This window comes from Anolis carolinensis, chromosome 2, assembly GCF_035594765.1.
Source record: "Anolis carolinensis isolate JA03-04 chromosome 2, rAnoCar3.1.pri, whole genome shotgun sequence".
Classification (NCBI taxonomy): domain Eukaryota; kingdom Metazoa; phylum Chordata; class Lepidosauria; order Squamata; family Dactyloidae; genus Anolis; species Anolis carolinensis.
The window spans coordinates 258,870,692-258,883,711 of NC_085842.1; the positions used below are offsets into that span (position 1 = coordinate 258,870,692).

The following is a 13,020-nucleotide window of genomic DNA, read 5'->3' on the forward strand; positions in this document are numbered from 1 at the left end:
ATAGCACACTAGGAGCTAAATGGAGCTAACCGGTCTCCAAAAACAGGGGAGGAGGATTGGACAGAAGAGGTGCAAGGTTCACCCAGTGAAGGAGGAAGATTCCCATCACCAACAGAAGAAGGCATAGGGTGGTCAAAAGCTACGCCGACCCTGGTCCTGTTCCTTTCCTTTAGTAGACTAACGTCCCCTGGTTAAAGAATTACGTCTACCGGGGACTGAAAATCTAGGATTCTGGCCTTGAGAAGGCCTAAAGGGAGCAGGCCATAAAGGTTGGCGGTAAAGTGGTTGGGGGGTTGGCTACTGAAATCTAGGCTGATAGTTAGACCGCTGAGAAAAACCAAATTTCTGTACTGCTTTCTTGATCTTCTGTGTACCTTTTAGTTCAGCATCTGTGTCAGGATGAAATAAATTGTTTTCAGACATTGGTAGTTCTTCCGCCATAGCTTTACCTTCCTCAGAGAGCATTGAAGACCTAGGCCACACATGGCATCAAATAGCTGTTGCTGTTGCAAATATTCTGCCTGCTGTGTCAGCCCCATGTTTAGCTAAATCCTTCTAATGAAATGCTAAATTGATTCCTTCCTGATGAAGAGCTCTTGGTAACTTGCTGTTCAGGTGGCCCATAAGTAGGACTGATAAGCTGCCATATAGGCCTGATAATGGGCCATCCGGGTAATCAAGCTGGCAGCAGTGTGGACCTTTTCCCCACAGCCATCCATCTTCTTGCCCTCTTTGTCTGGTGGAGTAGCTTGTAGTTTCTTTGATTTCTTAGGTTGCACTACCTTCACTACAACAGAATTAGGTTTTGTAGGCCTTGTTAACCATTGTGCTGAAGAAGTGTCTATATGGTAAAGACTGTCTATACATTTAGACACAGGAGGCACAGAAGATGGAGGTCCACTCTGAGTTTTTGCAAGTTTCAACAAATAATGAAGCGCAGGAAGTACAGTTCTGGGCACTTGCTCTTTCTGCTGATCAGGAGAAAACAATAAATCATCAACAGGGTCATCAACTGAAGACACCATAGGTAATTGAAGGGAATGAGCCAAACGAATAATCAACAATGAAAAGGAGGAAGGATCCTCAGGAGTAGAGCCTGCAGATGAACTACATTGCATTAAAATGTCCTCATCAACAAGAATCAGAATCAAAATCAGAATCATCATTCTGTATCTTAGAAACTCGAGGGGCAGAAAAATTACCAAACTGATTGGGCTGCACAAAAGAAGCACCAAAATTATAAGGCTAGTTATAATTTGGGACTGGAGGTTGGGGCAAATAATATCAGCCAGCTTGCTGAGAGGCTGGCCAAACAAAATCCAAAGTCAAAAGGAGATATAATCCGATGTTGCTGCATTCGTGGACTAAAGGAACTAAGGCCTCAAGCCCCGCAGCCAGGCTTTATTACTAATGGGGAGGGGCAGGGCTGGAGTCCTCAATGGAGCAAAGCTTTGCAAGAGATCATCCGAAACAGTTGCGTCGACACAGGAGATACCACAGGTGTAGATTCCAGAGTGACCACGCACAAGAAAATGCATATACTTTTTTTTATGATATATCTGTAATGGTGGTGGTGGTGGTACACACATGCCACTACATTTCTGTTGTGGGAGGCTAAATACACCAGTTAAAATTAATATGTATATTGCTTTACTTTACTATATTTTCTTTTGCCAGGAAGGTCCTTTTGGTGACCCACTTTTTCTTTCACTGCATCTGGGAAACAAGGAAGCAATTTAATCTTCAGCAATCCTCTTATATTGACAACTTTGTTTTCAAAGTTCTTTACTCTAATAGCCCTCTCTAGACCACACTGCTTGTTCAGTGACTCCCTAGGTGACTGTCAATTGTCAGGCTGCATTTAGTCTCATATATTCAATCTCTTCAGGCATCTGGCACACACAGAAAGTATGGTGCTGTGAAGCTGCTGGAATCACAAAGGAAGTAATACACTTCACAATGCCACAAAAGTATGGAAATGCAAGTAAGATGTTTAAAACATTTCACCAACTGATAAGCAATTTATGATTGCTCAGTTGAAAGGCAATCCAATGTCTGTCCATACAGTTATGCTGTTCTTTTATGGAGAATGTTTTTATCTCACTTGTGTATTTTTATTTGAAATGCTGTCTTATGCCTGTTAAAAAAGTAGAATTCAGATGTATGTTTTTATAGTAAATATTTTAGTTACTTCTGAGAAAAGGGTTTTTTTTTTAAGTAGATACTTTGTGGGGGCCTTTTTTATAGTTTAACCAAATACATTGGTAAGTAACATTCCATATGCTGGATTTGCCCACTAGTACCTCATTTTTGCCTCCTGCTGTCTATTGTCACTGAGATTGTCATTCTTAATTTCATGCACACACATCCACATACAGATGTGCTCAAAATTGCCATTATGTGTAAGCTGACATGGCATCACTCTTTATAGGAAGTAACAACAGGAGGTAGACCATAAGGGCAAGGACCCCATGCCCCCAGTTTGTTCACTTCTTGTTCACCCTTTTCACAGCCTCTTCATTAAATAATACATTTCAAGATAATTCCTGTCCTTTCCACTCAGGTCAGATTTGCATACCCTCTTTTTAAAGAAAACCTCAAACCATTATTATTGTGAAGATAATAAAGCATCAAACTTTGAGCTGTTTTCCGTTCTTTCTATCTTTAACTTCCTTTTGTTTAAGTAAATCTATTTTCTGGCTGAATTGTGGGTAAATTGTACCCCATTGAGAGCCATTCGATGATCAGCCAAAAAAAGTGTTGAATGCTTTGCTTTCCTATATATTTCCCATTGCAACCTGCATGTCAGGCGAAAAGTGGGAATTGACATAAGAGCCCCCATTTAGTGTTCAGAGCCACTTTGTTTTCTGCTGGGAAATTTGCAAGATCAGAAAATATGTTAACATTTTAGTGAAGTGAAACTGGCAGGTCCACAGAACTTATGGAACTTGAAATTCTATTTTGTTTCCTTTTATCCTTTTCCTTCAATACTGGAACAATGAAAAATATATCTAAGTTATATTTTTATGTTATGATATACAGTCATATGTTTTACTAATCCCTTATTACCCATTTAAAATGGTGTTTTAGAAGCTCACAGTGAACAGAAAGCTAAGAAGAATTATAGTAGAATTATAGTAAGTCTCTTGTTTCAATGTATTAATAAATCATTAAATAAAATCTCAAGCCATGTTTTGGCACTAGTTTGGAAATAACTTAGCATTTCTCAATGAAACAGCCCCCTATTGATGTCAAGAATGATCCCTAAGAGCAAAAACAGTGAACAACCAGGTTACTGGAACTGAATAAAGATCTGCACTTTTCACTTCTTTACCTAACTATAATTACATTACAATACAATTCATGGGTTTAATTTGCTACGTATTAACAAGGCAGTGAAAGCCAGCATGGTGTAGTTGTTTGAGCGTTGGACTATGATTCTGGAGACTAGGCTTTGATTCCCCGCTTGCCCATGGAAACCCACTGGATGAGTCACACAGACCTAGATGATAGTAGAAGTACTTCTACTATAAGGTCACCATAATCCATAAATGACTTGAATGCACACAACAACAACAACAACAACAACAACAAGCATGGAAGTAGCACTACATAGCCATGAGAACAAAATAGAAAATCCAAGTGGAGGCAAAACTGAACTTGCTAATTTCCAATACATATCACTTTGGTATAAATCTTGGAAAATCCCAGCTGTATGATGTACAGTTACATGAAATATCAGTATAGGTTAACCAAATTTTGTAGCAGTCATGTCCAACATTTTATTTCATTCAATTCATAATTCCCAGCATTGTAACTGAAGGTAATAATACACAGTATTTAAAATCCTTCAGATTAATTTCTATGAGTAATGCAAATCAAAAACTCGCAAATAATTAAAACAAAATGTGAAGGGGTTGAAAAGACGACAGGGTAGGAATATGGGCATTACCACTCCCTCCCTGATTTGTAAAATGCTGTATCAGCTAAAGCACCAAAATCAAACACTCCCAAGATATGGCACAATTCTAACACCATCGAGTCAATGCTGAACATAAAGAATTATTGTTATTACTGTTGTTGTTGGCTTCTCCATGAGCTAGCATCTGACATGCCAAAATCACTGGACACTGTTCAACGCCTCAGACAACTGTAAAACAGACATATCTGCAGGAAGAAATTCAGTATCACATGCACAAACCACATAAAACCACTCTCTTGGGAGTACCAGAACACATAATGTCTGGCATAGAGCCATTTCCTTTGTCTCAGGATTCACACCCTTGCACTCACACCTTATATTCCATCTTTTTGCCATTGTAGGGAGAGGGCATTTTGATCCCCCCCTCTCTCACACACACACACACTCATAAATCCAAGCAACTATTTGTTACCTACTTCCTTTTGTAACACACCTGAACCAACAACAGTCACAATTTTATCACACTGTTCTTTCTAAACGGCATTGTCCTGAACTTTTGTCAGAGGTTTCCTAAAGTCTATGACAAGGTTTTATTACTATACCCTATATATACATGAATAAGTTTAGAAATTTTAGTCAAAATCAATCCAAAAAAACCTGGGTCAACTTACATGTTAATCCTGTATCTTAACTCTTTTACCCAAAAAAGTTGAATGGCAAAAGGCAATACCTTAATCTATCCTGGGAAAACCTAAAAGCAGTACCTATACTCTCTCCCCTGTACTGCCACTTCCAGCCTTTTTGAAAGTCTTGGGAGAAAATAACATTGGGCAGTCTGTCTCCCTGAGATGACTGATGCTTTCCCGTCTCCATGGAATGATTTCAACTTATCCATGAGTCATATAAAAATCCACAATTTTGTCTCCAAAAGGTGCCCCTGACTTATACATGAGCATATAGTGAAATTATAATTATCAGTATGAAATATAATTTTTAAGCATTTTGTACCTTAGACCAGTCACCCATTCTCCAAACATAGCATTTGGAGTAATCTTCACAGTCTTCTGCTTCTCTGGGCCTTGTAGACAAAACACACTTCTTCCGAGGATTGGTGCACCTTACAGTTCGGTGTCGTACACCTTTTCCGCATTTTACTGAACACTGTTGAAAGATAATAAAAATGAAACAAGGTACATACATATTACCAATACCAATGCTCCTTGCAGGAATCCATAGTTAATAATAATAAAATGGTGATATTTTTAAAAAACCTTTAAAGAACAAAGAAGTTGTTTAAGTACAAATAAAACAATAAAACAGGAGAAAGGCTTTTAAGCAGAAGCTGGATGGCCAACTTGGGGGTGCTTTGAATGTGATTTGAATGTTTTGAATGCGATGTTCGCTGGTGTTGGCCCCCCTCTCAGAGTTCCATTTCGAGACTCCCTCCCTAATTTCAAGTCCTGCCTGCTTCAACTCCCAATCCTGCCCACAAACGCTACCCTTGTTCAGTCCCCTCTCCATGTCAGATGACTCCATGTCAGAGGACTCCCTCTCTCTCCTACCAGTGGAGATGGGCTCTTTCCCTAGACAAACAAATACATTTGGAGGCTCTCCATCTTTGGACAGCTGTCTAATCCCTTCAGAAGGCAACCTCAATCAGCCAATCCACCAGGGAGAAGAGGGTTCACACGGGTGGGGCACCATCGAGGTGATGTGGGGGAGGAGGAAGATCGGTCACTTGCTGCCCAGGGAGAAGCGCAACAGAGTTCTTGCAACCCTGGAGAGGAATAGGTGTGGTAGTCTCCAGGACAGACCCCCCGGTCTTAAGGTTCTGCTTTTGAACACCAGATCCGTCAACGGTAAGACAGCTGTCATTCAGGATTTGATCCTGGATGAGGGGGCGGATCAGGCATGCATCACCAAGATGTGGTTGGACGAGCTGGGTGGAGTGAATCTCACCCAGCTGTGTCCACCGGGTTTCGGGGTGCATCAGCAGGCCAGGGCTGGGGGGCGGGGAGGAGGAGTCGCGGTGATCTTTCGGCAATTCATCGCCCTGATCAGATGCACCGTTCCGCAATCTTCGAGGTTCGAGTGTCTTCCTGAAGGTGTCTTCCTGAAGGTGGGAGTCCGAGACAGCTTGGGGATTCTGCTGGTGTACCGTCCACCCTGCGACCCAGCAGTCTCTCTGTCTGAGCTAGCAGAAGTGGTCTCCAATTCGGCCCTGGTCTCCCAACAACTCATAGTTTTGGGAGACTTTAACACCCATGCCGAGACCACATTGACAGGTGCAGCTCAGGATTTCATGGTTGCCATGACAACCATGGGGCTGACTCAAGTTATATCTGGGCCCACACATCAGGCAGGACACACGCTGGACCTTGTCTTTATTGTGGACGGTGGGACAGTCAGAGTGGAAGAGCAAAACATCCTTCCATGGTCATGGTCTGACCATCATCTGATCTGTTTAAGTTTCGCCGTGTCTTCTAACCTCCGCAGGGGTGGTGGACCCACTAAGATGGTCCGCCCCAGGAGGCTGATGGATCCGGATGGACTTCTGAGGTCTCTTGGGGATCTTCCTGTTCTGGAGACTGGCGATCCTGTCGATGTCCTGGCTGATCGCTATAATAGTGAGCTGACAAGGGCACTTGACACGATCGCTCCCGAACGTCCCCTCTCACTGCGTAGAGTCACGTCGACTCCTTGGTTCACTGAGGAGCTGGCTGTGATGAAGCGTGCGAGGAGGGGATTAGAGTGCATCTGGAGGAAATCTCAGGATGTGTCTGACCAAGCACGGGCTAAAACTGCTATTAAGGTTTACTCCGTGGCTCTGCGAGCAGCCAGGAAAGCTTTCACGACTGCCCGCATAGCGTCTGCAGCCAACAGGCCATCGGAGTTGTTCCGAGTTGTTGGGAAGCTCCTGCGGCCTCCCGAGACCCAGGGGCTTCCTGATGACTTGGCAACTCGGTGCAGCGATTTCGCGCACCATTTTGCAGGCAAAGTTGCTCAGATACGCCGTGAGTTGGACTCCAGCTTAACTGTAGTTCCAGCGGAGGTAACCGAGGTACCTGTCTGTTCGATCTTATGGGATTCTTTCCGGCCTGTCCTTCCTGATGACGTGGAGGGGATTCTTGGGTCTGTGAGTGTCAGACCACTGTCAGCTGGGCACCAAGAACCATACACGGAGGCCAGTCTCTATCTAATATCTTTATTAATAAAATATATAAAGACAATAAAAACAAGTGAAGAATATAGTTCAGAAGCAGACCTTTCAAATGAGGTCAAATATAGTCCAAAAATGTATTGTCCAATAAATGATATTAGAGTTCAAAGTTTTAATCCACTTGACCGAAACACACACTTCTGCCAAGCAATAGTGTGGGGAAATGTCAGAGTCTTAGAGTCCAAGGTAGCTTGACAACAAGGCTGGAACAAGGCTGGAAATAGACTTGGTTCTTTGACTAGGTCCGTGACTAGAAACAAGGTAATCCGTGGATCCTGGAACAAGGTTCGTGGTCGAAAGCAAGGCGATGCATAAACTTGAATACGTGATCTGGGAGGCAAGGAACTGGGGTTACGAAGTCCACACACGATCTCACTCCTGAAGCTGATCTGTTGACTCCGCAAAGAATCTCCCGCGCCAAACACCTATATTGGGTCTCGTTTTCCCGCCAACAATCTCTTTCCCTAGAGAACGAGAAGCGAAACCCAACTCTGTCCAGATGCATGACTCCTTAGAATTTCCCAAGGGAAGCAGGCCTAATCAGCCTGTTGTTTAGCAGCGATTCGTAAACTCCTCCGATTTGCTTCTCTGACTCCTCTGTCTCTAGAGTAAGATTCCTTCCTGGGAAACGGAGGGGAGTAATGCCCAAGGCCTGTTTTACTGAATTCTTGAGGGCAAACATCAACATCCGGCAGGTGAAGGGACTCCGGCTCTTGTTGAACCGGCAAAAACCCCATGTTTTCAACTTCATCTGCCACGATAGTACTAGGAACAGGACTACAAGGCCCATGAGGCATCACAGTGAGGGCGACCACTTGCGCTCTGGATCCTTGTCCTTCTTGGCTGGTTAAGCTGGCCAAAGATGGGTTGTTGGATTGGTTTGTGGCTATTATAAATGCCTCCTTGGGTCAGGGGTCAGGTCTATCCTGCTTTAAGCAGGCAGTAGTAAAACCATTACTAAAAAAGACCTCTTTAGACCCATCTATATGTAACAACTACAGACCAATTTCCAACCTCCCATTTTTGGGCAAGGTTCTGGAGCAGGTGGTTGCCACGCAGCTCCAGGAGTTCCTCGATGACACTGATTTTCGGGACCGCTTGCAGTCTGGCTTCAGGCCTGGGAACAGTACTGAGACGGCTTTGGTCGCCTTGGTGGATGACCTCCGCAGGGAACTGGACAGGGGGAGTGTGACCCTGCTGATACTCTTGGACATCTCAGCGGCTTTCAATACCATCGACCATGGTATCCTTCTGGGGAGGCTCTCTGGGATGGGGCTCGGTGGCACGGTTCTGCTGTGGCTCCAGTCCTTCCTGGAGGGCCGTTCCCAGTTGGTGAAGCTGGGGGACACCTGCTCGGACCCCTGGCCTTTGACCTGTGGGGTCCCGCAAGGGTCTATCCTATCCCCCATGCTATTCAACATCTACATGAAACCGCTGGGAGAGGTCATCCGGAGTTTTGGAGGGCGTTGCCATCTCTACGCAGATGACACGCAAATCCACTACTCGTTCCCATCTGACTCCAAGGAAGCCCCTCGGATGCTGAACCAGTGCCTGGCCGCTATGGCAGACTGGATGAGGACGAACAAGCTGAGGATCAATCCTGACAAGACAGAGGCCCTCCTGGTCAGTCACGCGTCGGATCGGGGTATTGGGTGGCAACCTGTGCTGGACGGGGTCGCACTCCCCCTGAAATCACAGGTCCGCAGTTTGGGGGTCCTCCTGGATTCAGCGTTGACGCTTGAAGCACAAGTGTCGGCGGTGGCCGGGAGGGCCTTCGCACAACTCAAGCTTGTGCGCCAACTGCGACCATACCTCGTGAAGTCTGACTTGACCACGGTGGTGCATGCCTTAGTTACCTCTAGACTGGACTACTGTAATGCGCTCTACGTGGGGCTTCCCTTGAAGACGGCCCGGAAACTACAATTGGTCCAGTGCTCGGCTGCCAGGTTAATTACGGGGGCGAGTTACAGGGAGAGATCTACTCCCCTGTTCAAGGAGCTCCACTGGCTGCCTTTTATTTTCCGGTCCCAATTCAAGGTGTATACCATCACATATAAAGCCCTAAACGGTTTGGGACCCACCTACCTTCGTGACCGTACCTCCTATCATAAACCTGCCCGATCCCTTTGATCGTCAGGGGAAGCTCTCCTGTCCCCACTCCCGATATCCCAGACCCGCCTTGTGGGAACAAGGGAGAGGGCCTTTTCTGCTGTGGCCCCCCGATTGTGGAATTCTCTGCCCGCGGAGATTAGGCAAGCCCCCACACTAGCAGCCTTCAAGAAAGACTTGAAAACATGGCTCTTTCGCTGCGCTTTTGGAGAGTAACCATTTTATATTTCTTTTCCGTTGCTCCCCCTAATATCTATCCTCCAGAATACCCCACTCCCTTATGACCCTGTTTGCTGTGGTTTTTATTTTTATGTCTTTCTCACCCCGAGTTTTAACTTAATGTTCATGTGGTCTACCCTTGTTTTTATTGTCTCCTTGTTTTATTTTGTAATGGATATTATTTACTGTATTGTTTATTGTATTGTGTTCTGCTGTTCTTTTATATGCTGTTTACATTGTATTGTTTTGGGTGTGGCCCCATGTAAGCCGCCCCGAGTCCCCGTTGGGGAGATGGTGGCGGGGTATAAATAAAGTATTATTATTATTATTATTATTATTATTATTATTATTATTATTTCCTGCTTCTCAGCAGCGGGTTGAACTGGATGGCCCATGAGTTCTCTTCCAACTCTTCTATGATCCTATGATTCTATGAAAGGTGACTAAATAATAATCAGTATCATAATTCTGCCAAACAAAGTTTATAAACTACTAGAAAACCTGAACTGTAAGTTCTGAAAAACTTTTATGGGCCAGGAAGTTTCATCTAATCAAAGCCTGATTGTGCCTTTTTCTGTAGTTGTGCCTGGCTTTGGAATGGCCTTCCCAATGAGATACAACTGTCAGCAACATTGCTATCTTTCCAGACTGAGATTTTTCCCCAATTGCCATTTATAATTCTAGAGGATACTCTTCTGTTATGTTTAGTTTTTAAATCTATTTTGCAGTGGAATTCTAGAATCCATTGGAGGAAGGGGGAGTTGGGAAAATTTGCATGAATGAAATATGTAAAGACACAAGACATGCCAAAGAAAACATATACTGCACCTCTGACCACACTCCAGCCTCCCACACTGTCATGCAGTCTTGACCTTCACAGCGCTGAGCTGCATTGGGTTTGGGGTTGACACAGTCTCTCTCCCGGGCTCGGATCATGGTCCCATTTCTCAGTTGCTGAGTACAAGCCACCTGTCTATTCTGGGTTCCCTTCCCGCATGTCCTTGAGCATGGTGTCCATTCCGTCATCATCCATCTGTATAAAAACAAAAAAGCACTTATCGAGGGCCTGACTTCCTGTTGGTGACATTCACATATATATGTTCTTTTCTTGACTGATGTGCCATTTAGCTGTAAGCTATGAAAGAAGAGTAACACATGTGTTGCCACTGCACATCATGATGTATTTTATGCTGCACATCTCATATTGCAATTGATTTCATATTTGTGCATTTGCATCGATGTGCTGCACATTTGGTTGAGAAATATCACAGTTTTGTCACAACATAGCTTGGTATCAATTATGTAACTTAATATTTCCTTGAAAGTTATATTACATCTCTTCTATGTAGGATCTTGGCTAAGATCTTCCCACTCATTTAATGATGTATTATTTCTACAAAATACATTCTACTCTAGTTTGATTTTTAAATAAATTTAAACCTATTGCACAAATAGCAATCTGCTGCTCAAAACTAAATGACTCCTGACAGTGATTCCAAATATATATGATTGCTTCCTCTATATAGCACAAAATCTTAACGATGATGACATTAAGAAATTGTTTATCAACATCAATTTTAACTTTCTATTACCGTATATACTCAAGTATAAGCCGACCCTAATATAAGCCGAGGCACCTAATTTTACCACAAAAAACTGGAGAAATTTATTGACTCGAGTATAAGCCAAGGGTGGAAAATGTAGCAGCTACCGGTAAATTTCAAAATATAAATAGACCCCAATGAAATTATATTGAGGCATCAGTAGGTTAAAGGTTTTTCAAAGAAAAACAGTAAATTAGCTCTGTAAGTGGAAAAATAGGGTCAACAAAAACAATATGGTATTAACAATAACATAATAATAATAATAATAATAATAATAATAATAATAATAATAATAATAAAACTTCATTTGTGTCTTGCCCTATCTCCATGACCAGCTTCCAACCATCTTCACCAGCTTCCAACATAGTAACAGGCAAACATTCAATGCCTAAACAATGCAGAGCTAGATAAAGATCTATAATTATATATACTAATTTCACATATGCATTTCTCCTGAAATGCTTGCAAATCCTCTCTATATATGTGCATTTCCCTCCAGCAATATTTGCAAACCCTAAATATTTGTTTATATCTATCTAGAAATCTCTGTGTGTGTGTGTGTGTGTGTGCATTTCCCCTGCAATATTTGTAAGCCCTACATATCTATATTCATATGTATCTATCTAGACAGCTCTCTCTATATAATTATATCTGTATAGGATTTGCAAAGACTTGCAAACATGTGAGGTGAAAATTCATATATAAAATAATGTATACACATGGATACAGATATACAAGTACATTAAAATCTCTAGATATCTATATGTTTATAGGATTTGCAAAGACTTGCAAACATATGAGGGGGAAATTCATATATAAAATTAATGTATATAGATAAGATAGATAGATACGAATGTAAAGATACATAGGGACTGCAAAGGCTTGCAGGGGGAAATGCCTATATATCTGTAGCAGAGATTAACAAATATTTCAGGGGGAAATGCTTTTATAAGATTAATGGAGATATATATATTCCTGACTTGCAAGAGCTTCTTTGACTTTTCAAAATATTCCCTTGGTTAAGAGCGAGGGAAGCTTTGGAAAAGATAACACTGATAAGGGAGAGATAAATATGTTATATATTGCAAGCAATGGCCTCCAGGCTCTGCTGCCGGTTTGACCTTGACCCAATTATAAGCCGGGGGAGGCTTTTCCAGCTCATAAATAAGGGCTGAAAACTCGGCTTATCTTCGAGTATATACGGTATAATGAGTATATTATTTTTAATTGAAAGAATTCATTATTTTTACCTACAGCATTAAAGAACAAAGGAATTATTTATATATATTCTAGAAATGATGAAGATACCTGATGACCAATTAAAGACTCACAGGCCACAAGGACCCAACATCTTACATCCTCACATAATCTTCTAGGTTGTGATTTTCTCTCAATGCCAAAGTATAGGACATGTCAGAGACCTCTGTGTTATTTCAAAAGTCTCTGTAGCATCCTGTCATTTCATTTGGTGAGTCCACCAGATCAGAAAATCCCACTTCATATCTGTCTGAATCTCCATTATTTGACTCATATCACCTTGTCTGGCATGGCTGTTCATTGCACTTTCGGACTTGTGGCTCAGGTTTTGTTAAATATTTGCATTTCCTGTTGTCCACAAAACTGATATTCTTATTCATAATCTTTGTGCAAGATACTGTTGTCTTTCTTTCTCCTAGTAAGACACAAAAAAGGTTTATAAAACTACAGGAAACTTTTGATTAAGTTTCTCAGGCAACTGTTTTCATTAAAATACTGGCCAGGGGCCAAAGAACTACTTCATGCATAGTCAGCTCTTCTTCCTTTGAATAGCAGTTCCTGTTGTGATATCACAAATCTCCTTTAAAAATTGCTTCAGTTTCAAGGGAGATGTGCCATGCAACACACGGGTCTGTCTTTAGAGAAACACAAACCCCCTCTGGGTATAGAGAACTAGCTCTGTAGTTCTT

The 13,020-nt window shown here is 42.4% G+C and overlaps 1 protein-coding gene across 3 annotated transcripts in view; it reads right to left on the reverse strand.

Annotated features, from left to right (window-relative positions):
* Positions 1-13,020, reverse strand: part of adamts19 (ADAM metallopeptidase with thrombospondin type 1 motif 19) — a 139,282-nt gene that overhangs the window by 11,687 nt on the left and 114,575 nt on the right. For all 3 annotated transcript variants that reach the window (XM_062972125.1, XM_062972124.1, XM_062972126.1), the window contains 3 exons: positions 12,611-12,746; positions 10,299-10,503; positions 4,931-5,083 (listed from right to left, as the gene is read on the reverse strand). In XM_062972125.1, the coding sequence (XP_062828195.1) occupies positions 4,931-5,083; positions 10,299-10,503; positions 12,611-12,746 (494 nt within the window). The remainder of the gene's footprint in view (positions 1-4,930; positions 5,084-10,298; positions 10,504-12,610; positions 12,747-13,020) is intronic.